At 34.1% G+C, this 17,893-nt stretch overlaps 1 protein-coding gene across 1 annotated transcript; it reads right to left on the bottom strand.

Moving 5' to 3' along the window:
* Nucleotides 1–2,971: 2,971 nt before the first annotated feature.
* LOC149553480 (cyclin-U1-1-like) lies at nucleotides 2,972–7,324 on the bottom strand. Its single transcript, XM_089788927.1, has 2 exons — nucleotides 6,485–7,324; nucleotides 2,972–3,488 (listed from the first exon to the last, which is right to left on the bottom strand). Exons 1-2 carry the CDS (start codon nucleotides 6,904–6,906, stop codon nucleotides 3,161–3,163), a joined length of 750 nt encoding a protein of 249 aa, XP_089645053.1. The 5' UTR covers nucleotides 6,907–7,324; the 3' UTR covers nucleotides 2,972–3,160.
* Nucleotides 7,325–17,893: the final 10,569 nt, after the last annotated feature.

The following is a 17,893-nucleotide window of genomic DNA, read 5'->3' as shown; positions in this document are numbered from 1 at the left end:
ATGGGTTGGCAAAGTGAAATTAAAAAAAAAAAAACCCTTTGGTAAAGTTTTGCACAACGTCAAGGCAGACTTCATAAGGAGTCCAACTCTTGTTAACCCATTATCAAAGCATAGCTTCAGGAGGAGTCCTACCCACAAAATACCCTATCAAGGTATGTTGTTCTAACCAATCACAAGCGGCATCAAATTCTTGCAAAGGAAGGATCATATCAAAATTACCTCATAAAAACCTTCGAAATGAATTTGCGAGGACATTTGTTCAATGGAGGTGCCATGGCTTTCCAAAGCAGCAACGTGAACACCAATATCAACAATTGGGTCAACACTGGTCAGGGCCATTATAAACTAGCCTAAAAACTCCCAACAGTAAATGCAATTTGACAAGTGGAAACAATAGAAGGGGAGCTCAAATAGAGAACCGTACACAAGAAAATTCAAAGATCACATGAAACCCAATCTTAAATTATCCAAAAACCCAACAATGTGCCTTTTGACATCTGTGAACAATAACTAAACCCATTTCTTAATGACAAGTTGGTAGCTGATGATCCATAATCAACCATTTCTTTTACATAATCTTCAAAAAAAATTAATTAAACATCCTAAGGTTAAAGACTAACTAATAACTCCATTTACACTTGCTGAGATAAAAACACATCCCAGCTTTAATGATGAATTTTGGCACCGTTTGGAAAAAAATTATTTCTTAGATACCTTATATAGCTTCTGATTAATTAATAACTTGATTTACACTTGCTGAAGTAAAAACACATCCCAGCTTTAACAATGAATTTTGGAACCACTTGGAAGAATTATTTATTAGATACCTTATAAGGATTCTGATTAACTCATAACTTGATTTACACTTGCTCAAGTCAAAATACATCCCAGCTTTAATGATGAATTTTGGCACCACTTAGAAGAATTATTTCTTAGATACCTTAAATGGCTTCTGATTAACCAATAACTTGATTTACACTTGCTGAAGTAAAAGCACATCCCACCTTTAAGGATTAATTTTGGCACCACTTAAATTTCTTAGATGCCTTATATGGCTAAGTTACAGAATAGCTTCAATTTTCTTGTTTACCTAGGGCAAGAGCGTCTTTTTGTTAAGTTTTTGAACCAGATATACTCAATGCAATAATCAGAACCCTTAACAAGAAAACCAGACAGAAATTTCCCTTTTGGAAGACAATGGTCACACAGGTCTCTTCAATTCCAAGAATTATTAATCACATGGTTTTTTATACAGCTGATAGTCGATGAGAACCAAAAAGACTCTTGCATGGAATATCAACAGGCAAAATCAGCAGTTACAACACAGCATATAGAAATACAATATATACGAGACATAAGTCATCATAAAGGCTATTCAACCAACGTTTGAGCTGAAGAAAGAAATGCACAAAGAGAGCTGAGAATAAAAGAAAACAGATGGCGTAGATCATATATAGTCCAATAATGCTATCACAAATCTGAGCAGTGACCGTTCATGAAAGACATCACTTCATTTCAGTAGAACACATAGCATCTGATAAATAACAATGAACGGATAAGGAGTCTCTACTGAGACCAGAACCTGCTGAACCAAAACAAGAGATTGAACCAAATGATAAACACAGGTATGAGTGAGCTCTCACGCAGCTACCCAAACATTAACACTTTTTAAGTATGATATTTTGAGAAACCCCTACAATTACAATGGAAGGCATTTAAAATACTGAATGATAATGGAATGAAAGCATATAGAACATGCTGAAACTCGTTATATCTCAAAATAGACCATTAAAGTTTGTGAGAGCTTTTCCTAGCCATGTTTTTCAAACAATAAACAGACAGACCAATCTCAAGATCTCTCTTGGATCGTAACTATGAAAATACTCTCATAAGTCTGAAAACACCATAGCTATTTTCAACAATTCAAATTACAGAAGGCATTTCCTTCACCCAATCACAGTACAAAAGCTATCTACATAGACTCTAGAGATTCAAGATTCTCAAGAAAGAAACAAAAGTAAGTGATGTAAGAAAAATGTTATTTAAATTCATCACCAACGGTGTTCAAGTAACCTTAAAAAATATTTGACTAAATTCTGTCGTACACCTTTCCTTCAACCAAATCCTAATAAGATAGACTAGCGAACTTGTGTTATTAGAAAATAACCAGCCAGGCCATTCATAAATCCTTTTAGAAGAATAAGATATCTTGCTGTCTGGGGCGTTACACACCATCTGGATACAATCAACATGCTTCAATGGAATATCAACTACCAGGAAAATGCAATCTACATTGGTGAAAGTTTGAAACAACCATCCACAAGTCAATTGACGTGTTCACATCTTAAGAGTTTATTAAAGTCAATATATTCATGAAAGTAAAATAAATTTCCTGAATTCTTCTCCCATCCACCTCCAAATACTAAATAAAATTGAAAAATGCAAAATGGGTTGTGCCAGACCGGCATTCTTATTTCACAGGGATCAATATATACTAGCACTCAGAACTTCATACGGTTACCACTACTTTTGAAGGAACTCTTCACTGAACATGGATTTAGTCTAATGGGTTCATCAAACATTTAAGCTCATTTAATTGCCACTAAACTTGAAAAAGAGTCGTGAAGAAAATAAACATTTTATCATGTTGGGGAGAGGGTAAAACAAAGTCCATTCTATTGTCACTACATTAACAGATTCAAAGGAATAAACAATTGACATCTATCTACTCACAACAAGATAAACTAGAGCACAATATGGCTGAAATTTCTCAACCCTATACAGCTCTAAGAGGAGCAACTTAACCAGCCTTCTAAATGACCATAAATATCAGCAATCCTGATTCTCTGTTGTTGTAGGAATGAACTTGTTGGATTGATGAAGTCATCTTGAAGGCCAAATATGATGGGAAAGCAAAACAATAAAACTAGATTTTCTCACTTCTATATGTATTATTGTTCAACTCCCCTAATTATGAAAATAAAATCAATATATTTACACTATTTTGAATTATCTTACAATCAAACATTGGGTACAAGGTTCCCAAAACCCTTAACAGGTTAAAGGTAAGTCGGCATGTACCTGGTTGCAAAGAATTATATACAAAACTGCTTACAGTTTGCTTTGGTCTTTATCCAATCAAAAGAACAGCCTTTGTCATTTACCGGCTGGGAGGATCAGGATGGTCTCTTACCACCATTGTTGTCACAGAAGGACGAGGGGAATGCACAACGACTTGAACTTTGGACTCATCATGTTTTACAGATTCAGCATCTGATGAAATCCCAGTAATTGGCCTGAAAACTCCTGGACTCCTCTCTATTCTCTGTCCAAGAGTTTCCTTCTCCAAGTGCAAGCAATAGCTTTCAAAAATTTTCCCTGTAACCTTCAACCGGAAGTCTAGACGGAAAAGAAGGTCCAGCTCCAAACGGTTGAGTTCCGTGTTGCTTACACCGCCTACTCTAGCATAAAATGCATTATTATAATGCCTGAAATAAAAGAAATCAGTGATAATTATGCAAGCTCTTATAAATTTCCACAATAAATACTAAAAACAATTGTTTAGAGTATAAAATAACCATTGATATATTTAGTGAATTAACAATAAAAGAATTTTGGGTTATACTTTCACAAGTCAGCACTGGTGATGACAATTGGATTAAAAATTTATCTTGTATCCAAAATTTTAGGTGTCATCTGCATCACAGTAATTTCAGTAAATCTTCACAAGAAACAGAATTGCAGACAATATCAATACACAAAATAAATCAGTCAATTCAAGATAATTCTTTTGGACTCTTGTCCTTAATAAGCTAAGTTGCCAGTTCAGATTCAGCTTTGGAATGCATCCAAATGTTTTGGGGGATGGGTTCAACTTCATTTTGGGTTCATACATACAAATACATATGTTTTACACACACATATGCAGCAGCGAGTAAGTTCAAACACCACTATGCTAATAATAGTAAAGCAACATAGCAAAATACACCACCATACATATCAATGTTTTAGTCCAAATGACATGTTTTCCATTTTATGCCTATTAAGTGGTCTATTTTTGGGTTGGAGCGTCAAACAGACTAAATTAGACCCTAATAAAAACTTAAAAAGAAGTCCAAAATTTGAGTTTTTAAACCAAGGTCTAGCTGGGTCCTGCCACTTTCTTTGAAATTCACTGCAAATTTGCCAAAATCTGGCCCAGGTCCATCTGACAGGCTCTAGGCCAAATTTGACAACGTGTGGCAAACTTTACAGAGAATTTGATCAGGACCTCTAGTCAGAACCAAACCAGACTTTGCTGCCTTCAAGAATGAATCTGTTAACTTAGATAATAAATATAAATAAACCTTTAGCCACCATAACAAGAAGCTATATCATATATCTTATGCTTAAATTTTCTTACTCCACATTGATACTTACCCTAAACTTCGGGCAAAAGTTTAGCACAAAACTTCCACCAACGTGTCACTAAAGTAAATTTTACGCTTACTCTCTCCGCATCAAGCATTTAAAGAATCACCAACTAAAATTGGCCCTAATTTACTTCAGACCAAAAATTATTAAATTAAAAATTAAAAAAATTTGCATTTACTCTTTCCACATCAAAATGTTTACAAAAACATTCAACCAAAAAATCTACTTCAGACCTTACATTTCAAAATTAAAGATGAAATTCCAAGAAAATGCCCTAAATAAAGGAAAACAAAAGAAGATGCAATTTAAATTTAGTCTTCAAACATCTACAGTCCATAGTAAACTTATCTACAACTGTCAGAAGTGCTCATTTTAGCAAAAACCTTCTGAACAAATTCTGTATTGAGAGAAATTAAAAAATCTCAAAAACTGACGGACTGAACTTCAATAAAACATGATTGACCTATCTTATTAATTTTTCCTAATTAATCAACTTTGACAAAACAATTTAATATGACATAACAATTTGGATTTGGCAAACTAAAGCCCTATTAATCAGGACACTAACAAAATTGGGAAAAGTAAAATGTTTTTTGAGCCACAAAATGAGAAAGAAGTCAGTCACAAGCATTTCCCCATGACAACTATGCATATTATACATGTTTCTTTAAAAATACTAAACCTGCAATTTGTCATCCTTTCAAACTGGTTAAATCTTAGGCTAAAATTTTCTACTGATTCTTCACATCCATAAAATTCAGCAATCATCGGCTAAAATTGTCCTAATATACCTTACAATAAGAGTATGTTTTACAGGCACTATCCAGTAAATTAAAATTGCTCTAGCATATTCCTAAATATTATTGAGATAGCAGTTTAGTAGCACTAACATTGAAATAACTAGATCCTGCACAACAAGAACAACTACTTAAATATTGAATATTGTATTTCCAGAATCTATTAGATTTATTTTAGTAGTATCTGGAAAGATAAGAGTAACTGAGTTTTAACATCAGATGGAAAAGATTCATAGACCTAATAATTTCAGAAGCTCTTAAAATAAGAACCTATATGAATTTTAAGCTATATTATTCTAGAATTTCCCAGCATTAAAACATCCCACTAAACGTCAACTAAAATCGACCCACATTTCCACAAAGGACATTTCAATACAATTGATGTATACGTCAATCTTCTGTAAACTATCGTTTACAAAGAAAAAAGATATTTTCTAGAGGTCGAATTTGTTTCAACTTCCCTACATGACAAACTAGTTAAATATACTTAACAAGAAATCTTTTATACTTCCCTCTGAGCTGAGGTGTAGAAAGTTTTAGGTCTAAAGAAAGTCAGTACCTTGAATGTTTCTAATTTCTACTCCCAAACAACTGATTTCAAATAGTAAGACGTCTTTTACAATCAGACATTAATGTTTTATAGAACCCGTGCACATTAAAATGTTCATTAAACCCTCGTGCAAGTATCCCTAAGTCTGGGCGCCAACAAGATTGTCCTACTAAACTATAGCAATTACAATAGAAAAAGTTACAACTGAAATCTTCAGGAAAACAACTCCAAAAAGTAAAGGCTTGCTAAAATTCCTTTAATTTCCCCCAACCCTCCCCACCCACGTAAAGTTTCTCTATTTTACCTAAAAAAGAAAAAAGAAACTTTTCATTCAAATTACGCCCACGGCTGAAAGCTTGCTTTATTTAATTAAAACAATTGCAGCAACGAAGTGAGAACATAAAAGGTTTTCCTGCTGCCAGAAGTTTTCATAATTTTTTTCTATTCTTCTTAGCTACGATTATTAAAACTTCACTATTTACAATACAATAAGATTCCACTAATTTACAATGTAATCATATTCAACCTCAAACTTTCAAACAATCACACAAGAAGAAAACACCAGCGACTCCATAGCACTTCTCCCCATGTTCTAAACTTTTCCTTATTTACATAATCATAAATGCAAAGGATTACAAACTTAAAACTACTGAAAGTAGCCCGTCAAAAACTTTTCCCAAAAAAAATTTGCCAAAAAAATTACTGAAAATAAGTACAAACTTACGCATCGTCGAGCATTTTGGCGGCGATCATAACGCTGGTAAGGAGCAGGCGATGGACATTTAGAGAAGTGACTGGAAAGTCCGGTTGTCTATGAACGAGACGGTCAATGTAAATATAGCCCACAACGAAGCAGGAGGGGCTGCAATTCGTATACTTGAAGATGCGCTCGAGGTACTTGGGAACAGTGATGGAGGGAGCGCGGACGCCGTGGAAGACAGTGAGATTCTTGTCTGCGTAGGCAGGAGGGACGTATTGGTCGTTTCTTGTGACTAGCCGCTGCAAGACGCAGGAAAGGACGGATAAAATGCGCGGTTGTTGAGTTTCTTCAGGCGGAGTGGTCTCGTCAAGCTGCTCCTCTTCCCGCTCCCTCTCCCTCTCCTCCTCCGCCCTCTCCCTGCACACGACGACGGCGCCCGAGTGCATCAAGCCCGCAGATCTTTATCCGCAAAGCAGGTTATCTGCCATATATTTATTGCTCCGCACGGCTGGATATTTGATCGCGCAATCGCGGTCAACTCGGGAGGAATTTACTCTTGCATTTTTCTTCTTGTCCTCCTCTGGATTCGATCTTGTGACCGCCGCTAGGGTTCGGCAGAAGCACGGGTTAGGGTTTGGTAGAGCTAGGGTTTGAAAATGTGAAAATACGGATCTGCGACAACTTTCCCAGCTAGATAAGGTTGTGCGAGCTTGACGTGGAAGACATATGTCAACGTGTGGCGTGACTGTGCCAAGGGTGGATTGTTTGCAGCTGACGAGATGAGTTTGTGGGAAAGTTCTTGCGCTTTATCCAACCCAAGATTTTCTCTGTCTCCTCATGTGTCTTTTGTGTTCCCGTTTAATTGGCCAGATTTATGATGTGGACAGAGAGATAGAGGTTTTAATAATGTTCAGCACATTAAATTAGATTATATAAAGATTTTGGCGTAAAAAAGTTGAGGATGTCATAGAAAAAGAGCTTAGCAGCAAGATTATATAGTTTAAATTTCTCTTATTTTTATATTTTTTTAAAGTTATTTTTAACGTTATTATACATATACGTAGTGCCATTTAATTTGTTATTGTCATTTAATCACTTATACCCCAAGCATTTAATGTTATAAGGTCTATTTTGGTCAAAATAAAGAAATTGAAATTTCTTCTTTGTCCCGTATTTTTTAGTGTTTTTTTTTTTTTTCTCGGTTTCACAGAGGTATCCCCGCGACCTAAGTCCAACAATGACCAGCGGCCGATGCGAGCTAAGGCAAGCCACTCTCACCGGTAAAACCTGGAGGCGAACTTGAACCCAAGACCATAAGAGTGACCCACGACTTCAAGCCTTATCCTTCTTTGTCTGTTATAGAGTGGGGAGCAAACTCAATAGCATTAAGTCAACTCAATTATTTGGTAGTTAAGAAATTTATTTTTATTTAATTTATATCCATTTTAATTAAAGAGAACAAATTTCCACAATCTATTGTATTGTAGTGATATAGTTCTAGATTGGATTGTATTAAGATTTTTATCATCAAATCTTTCATTGCTAGCTTTGGTCATTTAGTGTTGTCCTACATCTCTATTTTTTCCGTCATCTAAATTTTTGTCCTAGACGTATGTTTTTTTTCATATAGTGTAGAAGATAAATCATAGTGGGGATTCTATTACAAAAGTCAACTAATTTTGAATTTTCTCAATTTATTTTCACTTCAAAGTTGAATTTACAATAGTTGAAATGAACTTGGTAGTTTGAAGTCTAGATATGATATGAGAATACTTCAAAGGAAAGTTAATAAATATATTTGAAGCATGTAAAACATGTTGGATACTTAATTTATTAAAATAATTATTAATATATTAAGTTAAAAAAAAAGAAAAACAAAGTGTGCTTTAATAATTGTATAGTGGTATAAATTGGGGATTTAGAGCTAGCAACCAATCTTTGTCATTTTTTATTTTAGATTTGTCTATATTTACAATTTTTGAATTGATATTTTGAAACCATCATTAAATGAAGTAGAAAGTTCAATGAGATGTAAAATCCTAATAATGATTCATAGAATGTGATCTAAATGTCAATTCAAAAATCATAAACAAAATCAAATCAAAAAATAAAAAATGAAATCAATTTATCTCTCCATTGACCAATCTTTCCAACATCCCCAAAAAACAAGTCTACAATATTTAAGAAAAAATGATTTTGAATGTTCAAATAAATGCCCCTTAATTTTACTTTAAAAATGACAAATGAAATTGAAAATTATTATTCAATGATTTCATATATATATATAATTGTTTCCCATCAAACCTTTATAAATATATTATCATTTTATATCATTTTTAAATTTTAACAATAAAATAAAATTACATTCACTTATATTTTAAGAAAATTTGAAAGAAAAATGACTCCTTTAACTTTTCTAAATATAAAAATATTAATATAAGGAAATTTGAAAGGAAAAACGACTCCTTCAACTTTTCCCAATGCAAATATGACACCACTTTAATAAGCTACAACAAAACATACAATATAATATAACTATTAATTAGATAAATCAAAGTTTATAATATTAATACATCAGCGTCTTGGATTGTGATATAAATTAAGGATGATAGAAATAATTATAATACAAACACAACGAATTATTATTAAAATGTCAAAAAGACTTTTAATGATTTATTGGAGATGTTATCATTTTTAGTGTGGAAAGTGATGGCTCTCTACATATTTATAAGAAAAGCTTATAGATCTTAATAATTAATATTTGCATATATCTTTTCTTTGTTGGTATATTTATCTATTAATTGTGTTTGTATATATTTTCAATAATCATAATTTTAAAATTATTTAATATTTTACTATATAATAAATATTAATTATTATAAAAAATAATATTAAAATTTGTATATATTTAATATTTATATTATAATTTAATATTTTAAAAATAAATTTTATATAAATTTGAAGTTGATATATTGACTTAAATTTTTTTTAGAAGAAAAAGTGTATGTTTATATTTATTGTTCTAATATTTTTTAAAATATCTTTGAAAAAATAAGTCTACAATATTTATTCATATTAATTTTTAATATTTAGATGAATATATTTTTATTTTTATTTTGAAAATCAAAAGTGAAATTGAAAAATATTATTCCATGATTAATGTGTCTTATATATATGCATATTGTAAAAAATCAATATAAAAAATCAGTTTATGTGGAAGGTAAACATGTATTTTAAGCATCTAGCTTAACTATTTTACATATGCAATGTTTGTGGGGATCTAAATATAACACAAGCTATTACGTTAAATTGTCCATTTCGTAATAAAGTATGTCTATTGTCAAAGGATTTTGTCTTCAAGACTATATATAGAGCCCATAATTACATCATCTACATTTTCTTTTTGTATTAATTATGAAGGAGGCACAATACAAAATTGGGTGATAATTGAGGCACCCTCTCGAGAGTTAATTTTTAATAGAGAACGAAGGCTACATGTCTAGATCATATATACATCACAAAAAGGAATATACATATATGCATCTACGTGCATGCTACAAAAAATGTCATCATGAGATATATTGTCTAAAATAAAGTCAAACTACAACATGTGTGGGCTAATGCATTTATAGATCTCATGAATGTTAGTACAAGCCTTTTGGATCCCTATCATCACCTACCGTGTCAATCCATGTCATTCATTTCCAATCCTCCTTCCATCCACTTTAATTATTTATTCTCCAAGATATGTTCATTGTATGGGTGTGCTACAGGTTTTGTAATCACTATCTCACAAATAAATGTTGCTACTATGAGAATGTCAATCGCCCATCTATCCCCCTTCTCTCTAGCTTGTTGGATCTAATCCATACATTTTGTAAGGTTATCTCAAACATCATTCTCTCCTTTATTTTTCTTTCCCAATAGTAATCATGGGATATCTCCCACTTGAAGACTCACATAGTCTAATCTTTAAGCAGAGTTTCAAACTTTCTTCTAGTTGATTTCATAATAATTGTGACTTGCATATCAACATCATGAAAGTTGAGCCTCCTTAGAGACCCAAAAAGAGATCTAGACCTACCTTTGAACACCTTGTCATTTTGAAACTTCCAAATTAGCGATAATATTTTAATAGAAAGACTAGAACAAAAAGCATCGATCTTGTGGTTACTAATATTGATGTAGTGCAAGGCAGGAGATGTCCTAGCCCCAAGCAAACAAACACACAACAAAATATGAACAATGTTCACAAAAAAATAGATCCACACAATGCCAGTTCTCATAATAAGATTTTCATCTAACATGCCCGGTTGTAAGGCCTTTTAGGTTACAATCAAATACATCAACAATTACAATAAAAGTTCAATAAGATCTTGCAAGATCCAAGCCACTAGCTAACATAGATTCGCAATCTAGTAGAGAACTCCAAGAAGAATCTAAACTTGTGCTCGCAAGCCACCAAGAAACCTCCTTGTTCCCTAGCCTCACTTAGCCACTCTAGTTCTTCTCAAACTTTGCTCCTCTCAACTACTCATCTTCTCCATGATGAATGATCATGACTTTAGACTCCACAAGACCCTCTACTTATACTAAACCAAGGCATAGGTCGGCCTAGCCAAATTACATTAATTAAATGCACCCAAATTAATTACACCCTCAAGCCACAAGTCAACTTGGTTGCAAACATTAAAATACATAATATAGAATTAAATACTTAGGATAGACCCTAAGTTTAAAATGCATAACTAGCTCATTTGACAACATAAGAGTATGTGCACTTAGACATCAGTTCATGTGCCAATCAACTATCCAAATCCAAGAGCGCACACACCAACTCCCTCGAATTGAAGCTCAAAAATACAATCTCCAAAGCTCCGCTAGTAAATAGGAACACATTACCAACAACCACTAAAATTGCTCTAACTCCAAGATGATGATTCTGAACATCATGCACACTTAAGGAAAGGTTCCCCAATATGCCTGAAATATATCCCTGACCGTGTACCTCATAAGGTCCACAAAATCCAACCTCGATGGGCCTACATTAGACTCCCTAGGTAAATAGAAAAGTGTGTCCCACACTTTGATGCCTAAAGAAATTTCTGAAACCAACTTCATCTTCACCAAAGGCTTCCAACCCATCAAGGACAAGAAAAAAATTTGAAAATAAACCATCTATGCTTCATCCATTCAAACATCTGAATCGAATGAATCTCGACAACCTAATCAACATGCTTACTTTGAGGAACAAATTGAACAACATGGTAACCCACAAATAGGGTCTCAAGCTTATCACCACAATCCATATCAACAATAGGTTCATCCAACTCTATATCTATAGCAACATGCACAATAACATGTAGATTTGAAACCAAATCCACATCAACAATATGTAATTCCTCCATAAAATATGCCAAACTCTCACCATCTGCGATCTTGTCACCAACAACAACTTGATTATCCATGACCAAGTGCTCTATAATTTCCATGTCAGAATCAACCAAATGATCATGGAAACAAATCTCCATCCCAACATCAACAAGGTTAGGAACCTCTTCAACAACAACCATAAGTTGCTCTGTAGGTTTCACATCGAACTCCACAAATTGATCAACAAAACTAACCTCTGCCTCAACCTTGCCATGCCCTCTTTGTTCTTGAACAAGTCTTCTAATTGGCTAGACAACTCTCTTATGGATCAGTGTACTCCAACTCCATAAATCTCTATGAAACTCAACTTTCCCTTCCTTAACTTGATCAGAAACTAGCTTCCAACCAAGCAGATGTCTTTGAAATATTCTTCTCCACTATATCACAAAGATTTGTAATCATCGTAGGGTCCAATCTTCTCGGAGGCATCTTCCAAGATTTTTGCAAACCCTCTACAACAAATCAACCAGATCCAACCTTTGCTTTGATACCACTTTATGTAGTGTAAGGAAGGAGAATCCCCAAAGGAGATGTCTTGGCTCCCAACAAACAACCACACAACAAAATATATATAATAATACAAAGATTTAGATCCACACAATGCTAATTCTCATAATAATATTTTCATCCAACATGCCCGACTATAAGGCCTTTTGGGTTACGACCAAATACATATCAAAAATTACAATAAAAGTTTAGCAAGGTCTCACAATATCAAAACCACTAGCTAGCCCAGATCCACAACTTGGTTGAGAACTCCAAGAAGAATCTAAACTTATGCTCACAAGCCACCAAGCAACCTCCTTGTTCCCAAGCCCCACTTAGCTACTAGCTCTGCTCAAACTTCTCTCCTCTCAGCTACTCATCTTCTCCATGATGAATGATAATGACTCTAGACCCCACAAGACCCTCTACTTATGCTAAACCAATACATAGGTTAGCCTAGTCAAATTACATTAATTGATTACACCCTCAAGCCACAAGTCAGCTTGGCTACAAACATTAAATTCATAACATAAAATTAAATACTTAGGACAAGCCCCAAGATTACAATGCATAACTAACTCATATGACAACATAGGAGTACGTGCACTTAGACACGAGTCCATGTGCCAGTCAATTACCCAAATCCAAGAGTGCATACACCAAATCCCTCGGATCGAAGCTCACAAATACAATATCCAAAGCTTTGCAGTAAATAGCAACATATTACTAGCAACCACTAAAATGACTCTAACTCCATGAGGATGACTCCAAACATTGCACACACTTAAGGAATAGTTTCCCAATATACCTCAAATAGATCCCCAACCATGCAACCCATAAGGTCCACAAAATCTAAGCTCAATGCTCTTGCATCAAATACTTAGATTTACAGACAAGTCAAAGATATTCTAGACTTCTTTGGAAATGAAGAATTCAAAGAATATATAAGAAATGGATTCAAGTAATTTATAGACCAAACAAGAGATGAAATTTCCATTAGGATGCTTAAGAGGAAGAATGTGCAACAATAATATCCATAGGAAGCACTTTTATTTTGGTTTGAAATGTCTCCCCCAAAAAATTTCAAACAACTTATGCCACGATGAGGAGTCCAAGATAATAGCCCATCAAGATTTAATGGTCAATTACTTTATAATTATCAATTAGGAAGGAGTAGATAAACTTGGATTTTTTGTTAGGAAGGGTTGTAATTACATCAAGTCATTAATATGAAAGGTATATGGAGTTGTCCAAATTAAAAGGTACGGGGAAGGATGGGGAATGGGTAGCCTCCTTGAGCAGAGAGTAAATATTCCACTGGGGTGAGAGAGGCCATAAATTTTAGAGAGATGGTGTTCCATTTCAATAGTTTTCTATCCACAATAATGTCCCCCAGGATTTTGATGCCCTTTATTACTCATCCTTTAGTAGATAAATCCTATAATAGGGATGAAGGTCTACATTTATGTTCTAGACCCCACTAGATAGACCTTTCTACATAATTACTTCCATTTATGAAGATAATCTAATTGGAGATTATGACATTGGACAAACAACATTTCTGTCACATGGTTGTCACCATTGCAATGACTAAATCTGATAGATGTCCATCACACACATGGCATTGTTGTCACACATTGTCATAAGTGTGATGCCAACTCCGACGGATGACCATTAGCCTTTGAGCGTAGGCGTCGGTATTGCGATGACATAGTGAAACTGTTAGATGTCATAATTGTAACGATGGGCTATCGCAATTACGACAACATGATGAAAAACTCTTGGCCTTGGCATCTGCCAAATTATGATGAATTTTGGCATCCCAATTGCGACAGGCAAGCTTGTCATCATAATTTGAGATGCCAAAAGTCGGATGCATGTCTGACGGGTGCCAATTCTTGATATTGTTGTTTGGGTGATGGGAGGTCATCACAATTTGGGTCCAAATGTAGTAGTGATCAACAATTACAATAAAAGTTCAGCAAGGTCTCTCAAGATCCAAACCACTAGCTAGCCCATATTAGCAACCTGGTAGAGAACTCCAAGAAGAATCTAAACTTATGCTCACAAGCCACCAAGCAACCTCCTTGTTCCCAAGCCCCACTTAGCTACTAGCTCTGCTCAAACTTTGCTCCTCTTAGCTACTCATCTTCTTCATGATGAATGATAATGACTCTAGACTCCACAAGACCCTCTACTTAGACTAAACTAAGACACAAGTCAACCTAATCAAATTACATTAATTAAATGCACCCACATTAATTACACCCTTAAGCCACAAGTCAGCTTGGCTACAAACATTAAATACATAACATAAAGTTAAATACTTAGGACAAGCCCCAAGTTTACAATTCATAACTAACTCATATGACAATATAAGAATACGTGCACTTAGACATAAATCCACATGCCAATAAACTATCCAAATCCAAGAGCATACACACCAACTCCCTTGGGTCGAATCTCATAAATACAATCTCCAAAGCTCTTTAGTAAATAAGAACACATTATTGGCAACCACTAAAATGACTCTAACTCCAAGAGGATGACTCCAAACATCATGTGCACTTAAGAAAAGGTTTCCCAATATGCTCAAATAGATCCCCAATCGCACAACCCATAAGGTCCACAAAATCCAAGCTCAATGCTCCTGCATCAAATACTTAGATTTATAGACAAGTCAAAGATATTCTAGACTTCCTCAGAAATGAAGTATTCAAAGAACATACAAGAAATGGATTCAAGTAATTTGTATACCAAACAAGAGATGAAACTACCATTAGGATGCTTAAGAGGAAGCATGTGCAACAATAATATCCATAGGAAGAACTTTTATTTTGGTTTGACACATCTCTCCCAAAAATTGTCAAACAACTTATGCCACGATGAGGAATCCAAGATAATAGCCTGCCAAGATTTAATGGTCAATTACTTTATTATTATCAATGAGGAAGGAGTAGATAAACTTGAATTTTTTGTTAGGAAGGGTTGTAATATGAAATGTATATGGAGTTGTCCAAATTAAAAGGTATGAGGAAGGACAGGGAATGGGTAGCCTCCTTGAGTAGAGAGTAAATATGCCACTGGGGTGAGAGAGGCAATACATTTTAGAGAGATGGTGTTCCATTTCACTAGTTTTCTATCCACCAATAATGCCCTACTCATTCTTTAGTAGAGAAATCCTATAATAGGGATGAAGGTCTACATTTATGTTCCAGACCCCACCAGATAGACATTTCCACATAATTATTTCCATTGATGGAGATAATCCAATTGTGAGATAGCACGTCTCTCACAAGATCCAAACATTTGATATGTCTTTGAAGACCTTTGATTTGGTTACCTTATTGGAGAAAGATCCCACCATGAGATCACAAAGACCAAGATATTTCCAAGAAAATTCTTTAAATGGAACTTTCCTACTAATATAATTTATGATCAGTATCTTCCAAGGTTTATCTCCCTCTAGGACTTGATGCAGGAGCATCTTTGGTTCTTGGAAATCTTGCATCATTTTGTTTTGTGCTTTTTTATTCTTGTTTTATGGTTTGATTGTTTGAGTTTGTGATTCTTTGATCATGTATTTCAACATGTACAATTATGGATTAAAGAGGACATATCTTGGATCATTGTCATGTGATTGTGCATCTTGTGGTTTCATATTCATCGAGTTTCAATACATTTATCCTCAAGTATCATGTTCTTCATTAGCACCTTGTGTGACGAGTGCAATTTCATTGTGTAATACCCTATTCCTATGTGTGATGGTTCTTGGCTCTTTGTGAGAATTTTTGGATCACTTATGGACCCATATCTTTTATTGTGCATCCATGTGTGCTTATTTTTTCTCAATCATTGATCCTATCATTAGGATCCATCCTATTTGTGTAATACATTTCCTAATTATTGGAAAGTGTGAATATTTTGGTCCAACATGTCTATCACAATGCTCATATATATGTGATATTCATGATATATCAAGCACATGAAACATAGTAGGATGATCTATAGGTTAATCTCTCATGCATTTAACACATATTGGATCAAGTCTTTGATTGAAGGCCACAATAGGTAGGCATGTTTCTTGCCATATTTGTAGGAAAAATTCCATTAGATCTGCATATAATTTATTGATTGTGGTGTTACTATAATTCCTTATTGTTGTTACTTCCCTAAGTTTACTCTTCCTACTTGGTTGGACACCTCCATTAGGAATTTTTGCATCCTTATCTACGTCAGGTGGTATTAGAGTAAGGTGTTTTCCCTTATGGAAGTGATTTAATTTGGATCGTATTATAATCCCTAAGTAATTTGGTTATAGGGTGACAAATCTCATATCCAACCTATGACTTGCAGAGGGTTGTGATCTTGCAAAGCCCTAATTGGATTGGTTATAGAATTGTATACTTATATTTTACCTATATCTTGTAGAGGGTTATAAAGATGGTTTGTGAAAGAGAAAATACATATCCTATTATCATGGATATGTTGAGAAAGATTGAAGCCAAACTTGAAGTTTCTAAGACAACTCAAAGAAGAAGAAGACCTATTAAGGATGTTGGTGAAGATGAAGTTGTGGAGATGGAAGAGCAATTTCCTTATATTGAGTGCCTTGACAAGAGTGAATGCTATACCACATTTGAATCCTCTTGATTATGACGGTAATTTTAATGTTGTTTAATTTTTAGATTAGATCTCTAAAATGGAGAAATACTTTGAGTATGAAGGTACACCTATTAAAAATAAGGTGAAGATGGAAAGTAAAAAGTTTAAAGGAGATGCATCTTTATGGTGGGAACATTTACAAATTGATAGATATAGAAGAGGAAAAGAAAATACTAAGAATTGGATTAAGATGGTTACTAAGTTGATAGGTAATCTGGGTGATTACCAAGTTAGATTGTTAAAGAAATGGAAAAACTTAAAGTGGAAGGACATGATTGTGAAGGACTACACTCAGGAATTTTACAAGTTAGATATCATATTTGGACCAGTTGATTATGAAGTAGAAAGAATTTATAGATACTTGAATGGATTTAGGATGTATATATAGGATGGAATCAATTGGTTCAAGATGTATAGTATCAAGGAAGCATCAACTTGCATTGAAGGTAGAAGAAAAGTTGAACAAGAGGCACGAGCATAAGCAAAGAGGTAGAGGTAGTATATTCCTTAGAGGAAGAGGTAGATCTTATGGTAAAATTATAAGATCTTATTCAAACCAATAGGAGCCTAATGAGGACAAGGGTAAGCTGAAACGGAAGGAAGAAAATTCATCTAGAGGTAGAGAAAGTTATTCAAGAGGAAACTATGGAAGTTATTCAAGTGACAATAATAACAAGAGAGGATATAGGAATTTGTTTAAGGGAATTTTTTTCAAGTGTGGAGAAGAAGTTCATCCAAATTTTGAATGTAAAATTCAAACAAAAAATTTGGTAGCAATAGAAGAACTACACTTGTGCAAAAAAAAATTCACTTGATTCTTTGAATGGACCAAAAGAAGGAGAAATTTGA

Source organism: Cupressus sempervirens, chromosome 6 (genome assembly GCF_028749045.1).
Source record: "Cupressus sempervirens isolate cs-2001-9-10 chromosome 6, ASM2874904v1, whole genome shotgun sequence".
Lineage (NCBI taxonomy): Eukaryota > Viridiplantae > Streptophyta > Pinopsida > Cupressales > Cupressaceae > Cupressus > Cupressus sempervirens.
Note: the sequence above shows the minus strand (reverse complement) of the source record. Positions and strands in the feature narration are given on the sequence as shown.

Bases quoted from the DNA above. Each gene is read 5' to 3' on its own strand.
- LOC149553480 (XM_089788927.1), bottom strand. From the start codon at position 6,906: ATGCACTCGGGCGCCGTCGTCGTGTGCAGGGAGAGGGCGGAGGAGGAG. The intron at 3,489-6,484 runs GTAAGTTTGTAC...CTTTTATTTCAG, and splicing joins GCCAAAATGCTCGACGATGC to GCATTATAATAATGCATTTT.